General features: G+C 38.8%; 1 protein-coding gene across 4 annotated transcripts in view; it reads right to left on the bottom strand.

The window, feature by feature from the left end:
• Positions 1-24: 24 nt before the first annotated feature.
• Positions 25-11,928, bottom strand: part of Sgcd (sarcoglycan delta) — a 645,238-nt gene continuing 633,334 nt past the window's right edge. For all 4 annotated transcript variants that reach the window (XM_023713117.1, XM_004629389.2, XM_023713118.1 and 1 more), the window contains 2 exons: positions 1,898-2,021; positions 25-352 (listed from right to left, as the gene is read on the bottom strand). In XM_023713117.1, the coding sequence (XP_023568885.1) occupies positions 179-352; positions 1,898-2,021 (298 nt within the window). In that variant the 3' untranslated portion in view covers positions 25-178. The remainder of the gene's footprint in view (positions 353-1,897; positions 2,022-11,928) is intronic.

Genomic DNA, 11,928 nt, shown 5'->3' with positions numbered 1-11,928 from the left:
GCACGCATGTGTATTTCCATATCCACTCACACACACAGACACTCACGCATATACACACACTCACACGTAAAAGGTCTTTGATAGGCTTTCTGTGTTCTAGTAAAAATAGCTGGCAGCCAATGTCTAAAGCCAAAAATCGGCCTTCCTGCTGCCGACATGGTCCACTCTGTGGAGTCTCTCAGAGGCAGACACTTGTGTTTATCTGACAAGTGGAACCAGTTCCTGCCTGGGACAGGAATAATCTCCCATTGGCGCAGACGCAAATCTCGAAGACCTTCTGCCTCGTTCCTGTGGGGGTGTAGGATCCGTGAGGCAGTCTAGGTAGTTTGATTTTCGCAGCATCTAATTTAATCTAAAGAGAGGGAATAGGTGAAAAAGAGTCAGTCAGAGGCTGTCACGTATGCTCTTGACATCCAGAAAGGAACATGCTAGGAAATATTAGATGGGGGCGCAGTTTAATTAAAACTCACAAACAGCTCCTATGGATGGAGCTGCAGCAGCACTGGAGATTTGGAGAGAAGTGAGAACAAACTTCTGCCCTCCCAGAAGCTAATATAGCAGAAAAAACTGGCTCATTGGTTGTTATTCACATTTTGTAAAAGTATGACTCGTCAAATATAGTGACCTAGAGTGAAACAAATATGGAAATGCTACATTTAATAATTTTTTTTAGTATGGAATTTCTCAGATCTCACTTACGTCCACATACCAAGTGGATCTTCAGGAAGAAAATATTTTCCAAGTTTAAAGTGAAATGATTAGTGAGATTTTTTTTTTTTTTTAAAAAAACAGCATATGATGCTGGTAGTCTATGAGATAGACTAAAAAATGCATGACTATAAAAAGATAAGCAGTACTGGAAATTACCCTCAGCTTTATGATTATAACTAATTATTCCATCATTCAAAATCTGGCATCTAAGAACCTGAGTATAAGAGGCAGTTTCTATTTTTGTCATTTGTGTGGCTTGTAGTTTGTGGTTGTTTGAGGAAGCCAGCTGTGGTGACAATGGAGTACTAGCCTCACTTTCTCAAAACAAAACAGTAAATACTGAGGAAATCAAGGGAAGGGCCTTTGTATACAGAGCAGGCATATGGCAGCAAGCGGAGAATAACACCCGCGTGGATATGACATGGAGAATAGAGATTTGTCTTCTGAAAAAAGAAATTGCCCCCCTCATTTTTATAAGTCTGCAGTCTATGACATTTTTTGTTTTTGGTATTGGGGATTGAACTCAGGACCTTGCACTTACCAGGCAGGCATGTAAGCCACTGAGCTATCGCCCTGCCTTTATGACTTCTTGGAAAGGGGCATTTACCTTACTCTGCTTGCAAACTCGTGAGTAGAATTCCCATTCACCCAACTTGGGTTGCAATGAGGTAAGAGAATGAGTGTCTGCCTCCCTCCATTCTTTCGCGGCCTAGTGTTACCCTATTGACTTCTTTGATTGTTCTGGTTTGGGATTGCTGTTGGATATGAATTTCCATCATCAATGAAAATTGAGACATATGACATAAAACAACTACAAGTAGATTAAGTTCATCTTTAGCCAGATGGGTGTGAAATGCAGCTTAATTATGCTGGCTAACTAAATCTTATTTTAAGGCAGGAAGAGACAGAATTTGGAAATAGCCTTCATTTTTACAGTCATATAATTCTGTACTTGCAATACATGCCATCATGCTAGCATTTTACAAATAATGAATCATAACTTTTATGTATTATGGGTTTGGCTTATAATGGTGCTGTGAAATTATTTGTTCCAGAAAATAAACCCCTCTGATTGGCTTCTTTGATTGACACAGAATAGGATTAGTATCAATGGCAGATCAGCTTTGGCCAAGATCAGCCTCCTGGACTCAGATCCCCTCGGCCCCTGTCCCTTCAAGTTCTTTACCTCTCCATCTTTGGATTCCAGTCGCAACTCAGTTCTGCAGGTGGCTTCAATGTTGCCAGCTTCTGCATTTATTTCCACTCCCTTTGGGGCTTCCATCACCAGAGATCGGGTTGGGGACTCTAATCTGAAACACACGCGAGCCAAAGATTAAAGACCCTATCCCCTTTTTTTGTAAATTTAAAGGGAAGTTGATGTTCTTGGCATTGAAACAGCACTTCAGTATTTGATCAGGGAATCTGTGTAGGTTTTGTTTTGCCATTCTGGTCAAGTTATGGCAGAGAACACAGGAACTCAATGTTTTATCTTCATTTCTTGCTCAGAGGTCAAAAGGAGAGAGTTCTAGGGCCATGGTTTTACTTTATCTTATACATTTGTATTTATTGTCTCACTTACTTCACTGGTATAGTTAATCAAGTTCTTACATATATAACTTTTTTTATGGAATAGGACAACCATACATCTAAGGTGAACTTTCTGCAGTAGATACTGGTGAAATAGTAGTCTTTCTACTTAGTCTTATTTCATGTCTTCCATGGAGGTAAAATCATATTAGAATACCGGAAATAGAACTAGGGATGAGATACACTTGGAATAAAGCCATGAGGTGGTCACCATACACTCCTGGGCATATTTTTTTTCCTATTTCCTCTCTTTTCCAAAATTTCTCAAAGTCTCTGTTTCACATCTACAAAGAGCTTCAGTGGCACCCTTCATGCAGCAAGTGCAAATATGCATCAAACATTATTACAAACTGAATGAAGCAGAAGCATTTCAGATATTTTATTTAGATTTTGGAATATTTACAAAGACAGTTGACTGTCCTTAATCTGAAAATCCAAAATCCTCCCAAACCTGAAAATTTCTAAGCCCCCTATTAGCAATCAAAAAGTTTTGCAATTTGAGTCATTTTGAGTTCTCAGATTGTGAAAACCCAACCTATACTGGTGTTACTATTGTTACACTAGTGAATCGTAAGGACATCCTGGGACTTATTTCATAAGGAAGTTTTTTTCAAAGAAGGTTTAGGACGTATCAGTGGTTGTGGGAGAGGGGAGCTGGTCTGATGCTGAGTTGTTTTGGGTGGCCCAACTCTCCTGAATACTGATTGCAGTGGTTGCTGCACTTGTCTGTGTAATTACAAAAGCTCACCAATGAGCAAATTTTATTGTATGTAAGAAAAGAAATATCACAACAGAAGTATAAGCAGCCATGATATATGCTAATTATGATGGCAAAAAGTGAGGATACTACTCTTTACAAAATCTTTGGTCTAACTCAGTACATGAGGAAAACACCACCAAAATCCCACCATTCTCTAATAGTCTAGACCTTAAAAATATTATTAGATTAGGATTGTGTCTCTGTTGAAAGAAAACATCACCACCAAGGAAGCAGGGCTGTCAGCAGTGGCCTGCATCCTGCTTTGATTCAGGCCAGCTTCCTGACTTGCTGTTTCTAACTTTTGGATGTTCTCAACACGTTAAAAAGCAACATCACCCACACTTCCCACTGCTAACTCCTCCTACCACTCTATCTGGGCAGGCCAAACCGTCTTGGGTCACAGCAAGTGGCCAGAAGGGCAAATGGACCAGTGAGGCGCCACTCCCAAGCAACCCCAGCCACATTACATGACGCCAAGAAGGCTGCTCAACACATCTTGGTCTGGGCTCAGGATGATGGCTCCCAGGCAGCAGCTGTCTGCCGGGTTTCCCTCCACAATGAGTCAACTGGAGTTAAATGAGCAGCCACGGGCACACTGTCCTGCTACAAAGAGAAGGGTTGGCTTTCTCTTTAGCTCATCCTGATTGGCCTCACTCCTTCGTGTGTAGCAAAAGTCTCTGTATCCCATTTTTTTCCTTCTTGCGAGACCTTCACCAAGGCTGCCTGAGCTGCTGCAGTGCTGCCTGTGATTATGGTCTACTTTGTTAGCATGTGTTTTTCTTCTGAGGAGATGTCTGGGCAATGAGCAAGAAACACTGTTACCAGGGCAACAGGAAGGCTTATGGTGGGCCTTCACCCAGCTATAACTCTGGCCTCTTCTCATTTTTGAAATATAAAGAGAGTTTTGTGTCATTTTCTTTTCATCTGTTTCTCTCCTGTACATTCCAGCTGACTTACATCATTTACTATCAGTTTTCTACTACTTTGTTCACAGGGCTACTGACCCCTTGGCCCTTATACCCTGCCCACCCCATCAGCAGACCACCATGTTTCCCCTTGGCCAGCTGAAATCCCTCATGCCATTTCTTTCTCCTTCCTTCTTCCCTCCCTCTGCTCATTAGATAAGTCAGTTTTTAACTCTAAGGGGCTCTCTTCTCTGTAGACCAGGCCATCTGAAACCTGAGTCACAGATCCGGCCTCACAAGTTTGGTCTCAAATATTTTACATTTTTCCACTCCACACCACATCTCCCTGAAGTAAGTGCTAAACAACTCATCTTTCTCATCAGAAATTTCCAGACTCCTCAAGAGAGCTCTGAACTCCTAAGTTTATCAAACCAGATAGAATTTGCTCTGACTTATTTTCTTGGTCTTATTTATTGCTGCAAACATCAGGTATAATGTATTGAGGGTTTCCTAGGTAATGCCATTGTGGAAAAGTCTTCATATGTGCGAACTCTTTTATTTAATCTTTACAAAGCCCAATCAACCCAGTGTTCCTGCGGTCTTAGTAGTACAAACAAGGGAACTAAGAGTAAGTGATTGCTCAGGGATGTACTTTTAATTATGGCAGAGAGAAATTCTAACCCCATTTCTTAGAAGCAAGAAAGTTGTTTACTATATTACCTCACACAAAAACTATTTTTTCTCAACCACATATTTATCCTGCTCTCTGCAATTAAATGCTCTCTCTTTTCTCATGGAATTAGCTCTTGTATCTCCCAACCTGGTCCATGTAAATGACAGGAAGGAAATAGTCCTGAATATGGCTGAGCGATACATATTTCATGGTACATCTGATGTTCAAACAGTGCACATTGCTGATATCAGATTTAAGGTATGCTAAATTAGTGTATACTGGGCACTCAGCCTTCCAAGTGATTGATTCAATATAAAAAGGTGGTTGGGGAGAAGGAAAGAGATTAAAGCACAAAATGCATGGAGCCTGGAGAACTTTTTCAGATGCAGTGTGGTTACTTCAGGCAGGCATTAGAATTCACTTTATTCTTGCAAACTGCATGAGGTCTCTGAGATCACTAGGAGGGCTTTGAGGTCAGAGAAATGGACTCAGAAATAACTGCAGCCCTTTCTCTTCTCTCAGCAATGGAAATACCAGGGTGCTGAGAAAGGGAGCCCCTCTTTCACTGTCCTACTGTGAAAGGCCATAACCAGCGGGGTATGAAAAATTTCCTTAAGGCAAAGACAAAACAAGCAGGCTGTCTGTCTCAGTCATTCTAAACGTGCTTTGATGTTGCGACAGACTTATGATAATAGGTGCTTATGGTAATCTTGCCCCTGAGGAAGCCCACCGAGCCCTTGGGGACTACAGCAGGTACACAAGGCACTGCAGTGAGGCCCACAGTTTTCTAACCATACATTTAGGGCTGCACCACAACAGCTTAGACTGCATGAAAGAAGGTTTCCTTCTGATAGAGGGGATCAAGGGTCCTGCTGGATGCCCTAAGTAGATGCTGCTTCCATTAGGAAAATGTGAAAGTCTCCCAGAGGACGAGGGGGAGGAGAGGGAGCAGGAGGAGGAGTCGTGCTGAAAAGGTACAGAACTGAGGGAGGGCCAGATAGGAAGCTCCATGGACCCACCCAGGTCCTTAAGAACAGTTTTCAAATGTGAGCTTCAGAATGGCCTGCAGGTCAAAAGCGCAGATTCAGGCCCCATTCCCAGAGTGTCAGATTTAGTTCCCACGCCTCTGCATCTGTAATCTCTTCACACGGACCGAATGCTTCTGGGTCAGGGGCCACACTTAGAGAAGAGTCGCTCTAGTCGGGAGGGGTGGTATAAACTCAGCGCCCACAAAGACACGACAAGGTGGTGTCCATGAGTGACCTGCAAGAAAGCTGTAATTATGACAGTCCCAACACAGAGGTGCTGGGCGAGTGGTGCAGGCTAGCATGTGAGAGAGTCCGGAGATGCTGCTGGGCTTCTGATATATTATTTTCTGATTAAAATATAGTTGTATATTGAATCATTAAATTCCATGGGTAGATAGAAAAGAATATATATATATATATATATATATATATATATATATATATACATGGTATAAAAATGACATTGTGGGGTGGGCTCCTTGTCTACTCACCAGCTTTTTTTAAGGAAGAGAGAAATTCTTACCTGTGTAGGACCCTGAATTAAGTTCATGATCCCATATACCCCTCCCCCCCCCGCAGTAAATGCTATTAGGAATTTATTGTGCTTTTTATATTATCATTGCATGTTGTTTAGTAGTGCATATTTTTGAATTTGAAGCACAGAATAATCTCACCTTCTTTGTATTTTATTCTTTTTTTTAGTGTTGCTAAATTGCTCAGGTTAGGCTCAAACTTGTTTCTCCTGCCTCAGCCTTCCAGAGTACTGGCATTAATGCTGTGTGGGGCCATACCTGGCTTCGTGAGACAATTTTAAGGTCTTTGAGACCCCAAGTTTGTTGCTCTTCAACAAAGTCACATAGCCCATATGTCTTTGGATATTTATAATCAGCAGGTGGCATTGATATTTTGGAGTCAAAGGTTTTAATATTGATTAAAAACCATTGTTTCTATAAAGTAATTCAACCTCTCAGTGATTCCATTTTGCAGGTTCGAATAATAAGGCAAAATAAATGGTTCATCAGGCATCAAAAGCCAGGCATGGTGGTGCAGGCTACATATCTGGGATTACACATGTGCAGTTCGAGACCAGCCTGGGCTACAAAGTGAGCTCAAGGCCAGCATGAGCTGTAGAGTGAGACCCTGTCTCAGAAAAAAAAAAAAAGGAGTCATCAACCAAAAGAGTATTCAAATCTGGGATGATGTGACTTCAGAGTCTAAACTCAACCCTTACAGACACGCTGGGAAACAGTACTCTTCAATGTGTGCTCCAGGGCCCTTTAGGAGCCTTGGTACTTGCTTACTGACTGCAGGATCAAAGCATATGTAAATTCCACCTCCTTTTAAAAAAATCCTCTTTTTTACCCTTTATGTTATATGCCTGAGAATCGTATACTCCCTAGCACATTCCCTCCCTCCAAACTTCCCTCCGTGTCTTGGTCTCTGTCTCTGTCTGTCTGTGTCTCTGTCTGTGTCTCTGTCTGTGTCTCTGTCTGTGTCTCTGTCTGTGTCTCTGTCTGTGTCTCTGTCTCCGTCTCTGTCTCTGTCTCTGTCTCCGTCTCCGTCTCCGTCTCCATCCCTCCCTCCTTCCCTCCCTCCCTTTCTCCTTCTCTCTCCCTGTACAGGGATTGAACTCAGCACCTTGCGCTTCCCTTACCAGGCAGGCTCCCCAACCTACATAGTTCTAATTTATCTGACTTCCCAGGTGGTATAATCGGTACAGCTTTTCAAAACTGTTACTTAAATTGACTTTCCAACCAATAGGCATCAATTTCTAGTTGTTCTATTTTCTGCTAACATTTGATGTGATAAGTGTGAAACAAGTGTGAAATGCAATGCTATTATCTTTTAAAATTACATTTTCTCTTATTTATTACCAGCAGAGTGAAGCATCTTTTCATTTGTAAGCCATTTGGGATTTTCTTCTGTAAAAGTGGTCTATTTTAATTATTTTAAAATTTATTTTTGCATCATTTGTAGAATACATATGTTAAGAAATATTTAGCAGTTTTATATATTGAGAATTCTTTCAGTTTGGAGTTTGTATTTTCATTCTAAGTTCAGAATCTTTGGATGAACAGGAATGCACCCTTTACAATTTAACGTTGAACAGTTATCTTTTTCCTGTAGGGTTCATGCTTTCTCAGTCTTGCAGGAACTCTTATTTTGAGGTCATGATGTTCTTCAATATTGTTTTTAAGAGTTTTATTTTTTCCTTATGTCTTTAAACAAATTTAATTTCTGTGCATGGTTGGAGAGGGGATTAAACACATAGGTCCTTTCAACATCATGTATTGAAAAGCCCATACTTAGTGCTGTCGTAAATAAAAGAATTTCCATGCCCTTACGGCTCTTGCTTGAGACCATCTTATCTGTTTCATCATTCTATTGGTCCACCCTGAAATAGAGTTAAATATTGTATCTTACTTGTTAGAGTTTTAAAGATTTTTTATATTTCCTTTTCTTCAAGAATGTCTTACCTATTCTTCCCTTCAACATAAACTGTAGAACATTAGTTTCACAAGGAAACTCTATTAGAACATTGATTGGATTTCAAAGTTTAATCTTTAAACCTTGTAGCTAGCTACTTATACGTTCTTTGATGCATTTCAAGACTTTAACAGTTTTATTTAAAAATATTTTCAGTAGACAAACTGATGTAAAGTATTTCTGTTACTTGTATTTCTTTTTCCAAGAAAATAGTTACAGATATCCTATTATCTAGGAAAGTTTTTGAATACTGATCTTCTAGTCAATATCTAATAAAACATTTTTCATCATTTATGAAACATTTTTTCATCATTTATTTCATTTTTAGCCACTAAGTTATCTTAAATTATAGTTTTTTAAAAGTTTTAAATTTGTCATGCCTTTCTTTTCATTTTTATGCTATCATGTCTAGGATCGTACAATACAGTGTTGACTAGAAGAAAGAAATGGAAATTTTGCTTCTACCTCACCCTAAAAAGAAAATTTCCAATAATTTATCACTGAATTTGTATTTGTAAGTGTTGTTATATATTATAGTATATAAATATACATTTCCTATTGAGATATTTATTTCTCCTTAACAGAGTAGTATGGTTAATAATATCAATTTTCTAATAAAAACCCACACCTATGTTTGTCATAACTCGACTTTGCCATCACGTATCATCTGTACAAATAAAACCATGTATTAGTAATTATTTTAGGATTTTACATTTGTGTTAATAAATGAATATGTGCTATTTATGTAGAAAAATTGTCAAATTCTATCACTTTTCTATTATCCAATTGTCCCTCATGTGCTTAAATTCATTGATCAACATAGCAGGCACGGCAAAACATATTTATCTTTTTCATTTCATAAATGATTGAAGTTTGTTGACGATTTTTCATAATACCCCATTTTTAAACTACACTCTGCATTTGTAGTAAGGCTTTTCCTTCCTTGCTGTGTTTTGTTTTGGGTTTTAAAGACAGGGCTTCACTATGTAGCTTAGAGTGGCCTTGAATTCACTATTTAGCCTAGGCTGGCCTTAGGCTCCCCAGTTCTGGGATTATAGGTATGCACCACCATACCCGGCCATTCTAAATATTTTTATTCACATCTTCTTCTTTTTTTCCCCTTGAGCAATACTGCCAGTAGGGATCCACTTTTGCTTTTGTCAGGATTTTATCTTTTTTTTTTTTCTTCAGACCATGGGATTGAACTCAGGCCCTTGTGCTTGCCAGGGAAGCACTTAGTCTATTGATCCCTCTCCCTGGCCCTTATCTTTATTTCTTTATTTTCCCATAATTTTATTGAGAAAAAAATAGCAATGAGACAATTTCAAACCAAATTGGTAGGACAGTTTCAATAATTCACACATTGCATACATTCTTCCTAGTGGTTAATTGCTGTACAAGATGTGGACATGATATCCTACTTACAAACACCATTAGAACAAATTACTCTATTCATTAAGAGACTGTAACTATATATCTATCCTAATCATTTTGAATACACAGATACAAAATGGACATTCATCTGTATCCCCTTTTTTGGTTTAGTTCCATTATTTGAATATTATAGGTGTGTTAACTCAGCAAAATATTCTAAAAGAGTCCAGTAGTCCATAATAGTATTGGGGCTTCTGCTTCACTGGCAATGTCAGAAATTGTTGACCTGAGTCCCCTACAGCTCAACGTAACTCCATGGCTTTACTTCTTATACTTCATTTTTATACTTTTCTGCTGGATAGTTAAGACCAAGGTAAAGCAAGACCTATGCAACAAGAGTTGTAGCTTTTGGGTCTGATAAGGTCAGTGAAATCCCCTCAGGATTTATCCTGAGATCCTGTACCTCAGATTGTCGAAACTTTGTCAGTGCCAGCCATGTGGATGAGTCACGGCCATTGCTTGGCCAATGTGCTCTCTGTCAAAGCTTGAGAGAATGTTTTCTCTCCATGTGACTCTCCTTAGGAACACTACATCATCGATCACTTTCCTCTTTGGCCCCATAATCTCCTTGATCAGAAAATTTGGGACACTACCGAGTTACATGACGTTACAGTACAAGTTCTCATATGTCTGAGTCTTAATTGACCTTAGAAGGCTAGGGCCAAAATGTTGGCTTTCCTTGCAGCCCTCCTTTTTCTTTAATTTTGGTCTGCAAACTTAGGTTGTTAACCATCCAGAAGACAAACTTATTGTTATTACCATACGACCTAGGCTGTTAAGCTTGACCTCACTATCTGTCTGAATATCAAACATCTTAGGCATAACATGGAGCAGGAATTTTTCATCAAGTATTGATATGTTGAACTTTAAGTCCCTGCAGAATATGATGAAAAAACATTTAAAAATCAGAATATATTTTAAAAAGAGGCATAAAGAATTATATTATTCTTACATTTACACATAAGTCCAAAATTCTAACCATATACAACCTTGAATCAGGACAGTCCCACAACATTCCTTTTCCTGTCTCCTGCCTTCATTCACCACTCCCTTCTTTTTGAACAGTCATCTACCCAAGAGACAGCACAGCAGCAACTGGCATGTCATGACAAGCAGCCCTTATTCAGAAGACCAGAATGACAGGCGCTCCAAGCATAAACCTACTATTACAGATTACCATCTTCAGTGCAGTTCACAGGCATCAGTATATATAGTTATTCAGGGTGAGAATCTTTCCAACTAACTGCTAGATTCAAAAATCTTCTGGAGATTCTCAGGATCATTGCCTTGCCCATCTTCTACATATAACTGTATGGCCTGACACTGTCATGTTTCCTAGCTCTTCTCCTTTCCCTCTCTTGATTAGTTTAGTCCTCAAGATCCTGCTTTCCTTTTACTTGTATTATACCGTTCTATTTGCCTTTATTTGTAATGCTTGAATTTCTCCTTCTCTTTTTGTTCCAGGCAGGTGAATTTATCAGTTGTTTTAAGATCCAAAATATGCTACTTGGTTAACTTTTACCTTTCTGATTTTTAATCTGCATTTAAGATTATACCTTTTGATGACATCTCAAAGGAGTAATTATAATATAGATACATTTTTTTATTCTTCTTTTGAGATAGGGTCTATGTAGTTCAAGCTGGTCTTAAACCCATAAAAAATACTTCTACCTCACCTTCCAAAATGCTGAATTAGGCATACGCCACCACACCTGGATAATGTTTTTGTAACTTTAATATGATTTCTGCTTGGCTTATTAGTTTTATAAAAGGATATTACTTAATTTCTAAGAGTGTAAAATTTTCTACATTGATTTTTAGAATTTTCTAATATAGATCTTCTATACTAATTTTGACCTTTTAAAAATTTTGTTTTTGGGCTGGCGATATAGCTCAGTGGCATAAATGCCTGCCTGTCAAGCACAAGGTCCTGAATTCAGTTTATAGTATGAAAAAAAATATGGATCATTCTTGAAGTGACAGTTTTATAATAAAAAATGTTTTCTTTACAAGATCAAGCTTTAAAATTAACAATGTAGCTTTTGGGTCAGTACTCACCCATTTTTATAAACATTCCATAAGTTTTTGAGAAGTGTGTGTTCTTCAATTGTTGGTGCCGTGTTCTGTATCTGTTTTAATAGCTCAAGGTATTTAATTGTTTTGTTCAAGTTTTTATAGCCTTATCTAATTTATCAATTACTAAAAGAGATGTTACTAGGTGCACACCAGCTTCAAATTGCTCTACCTTCCTTATCATCCTCTTATGCTGGTGGGAGTGTAGACTGGTGCAACCGTTATGGAAATCAGTATGGAGACTCCTTAGAAAAGTTGGACTGGAAATCA

This window comes from Octodon degus, unplaced genomic scaffold, assembly GCF_000260255.1.
Source record: "Octodon degus isolate 3935 unplaced genomic scaffold, OctDeg1.0 scaffold00029, whole genome shotgun sequence".
NCBI lineage: Eukaryota > Metazoa > Chordata > Mammalia > Rodentia > Octodontidae > Octodon > Octodon degus.
This window is presented reverse-complemented; position numbering and strand designations above follow the sequence as displayed.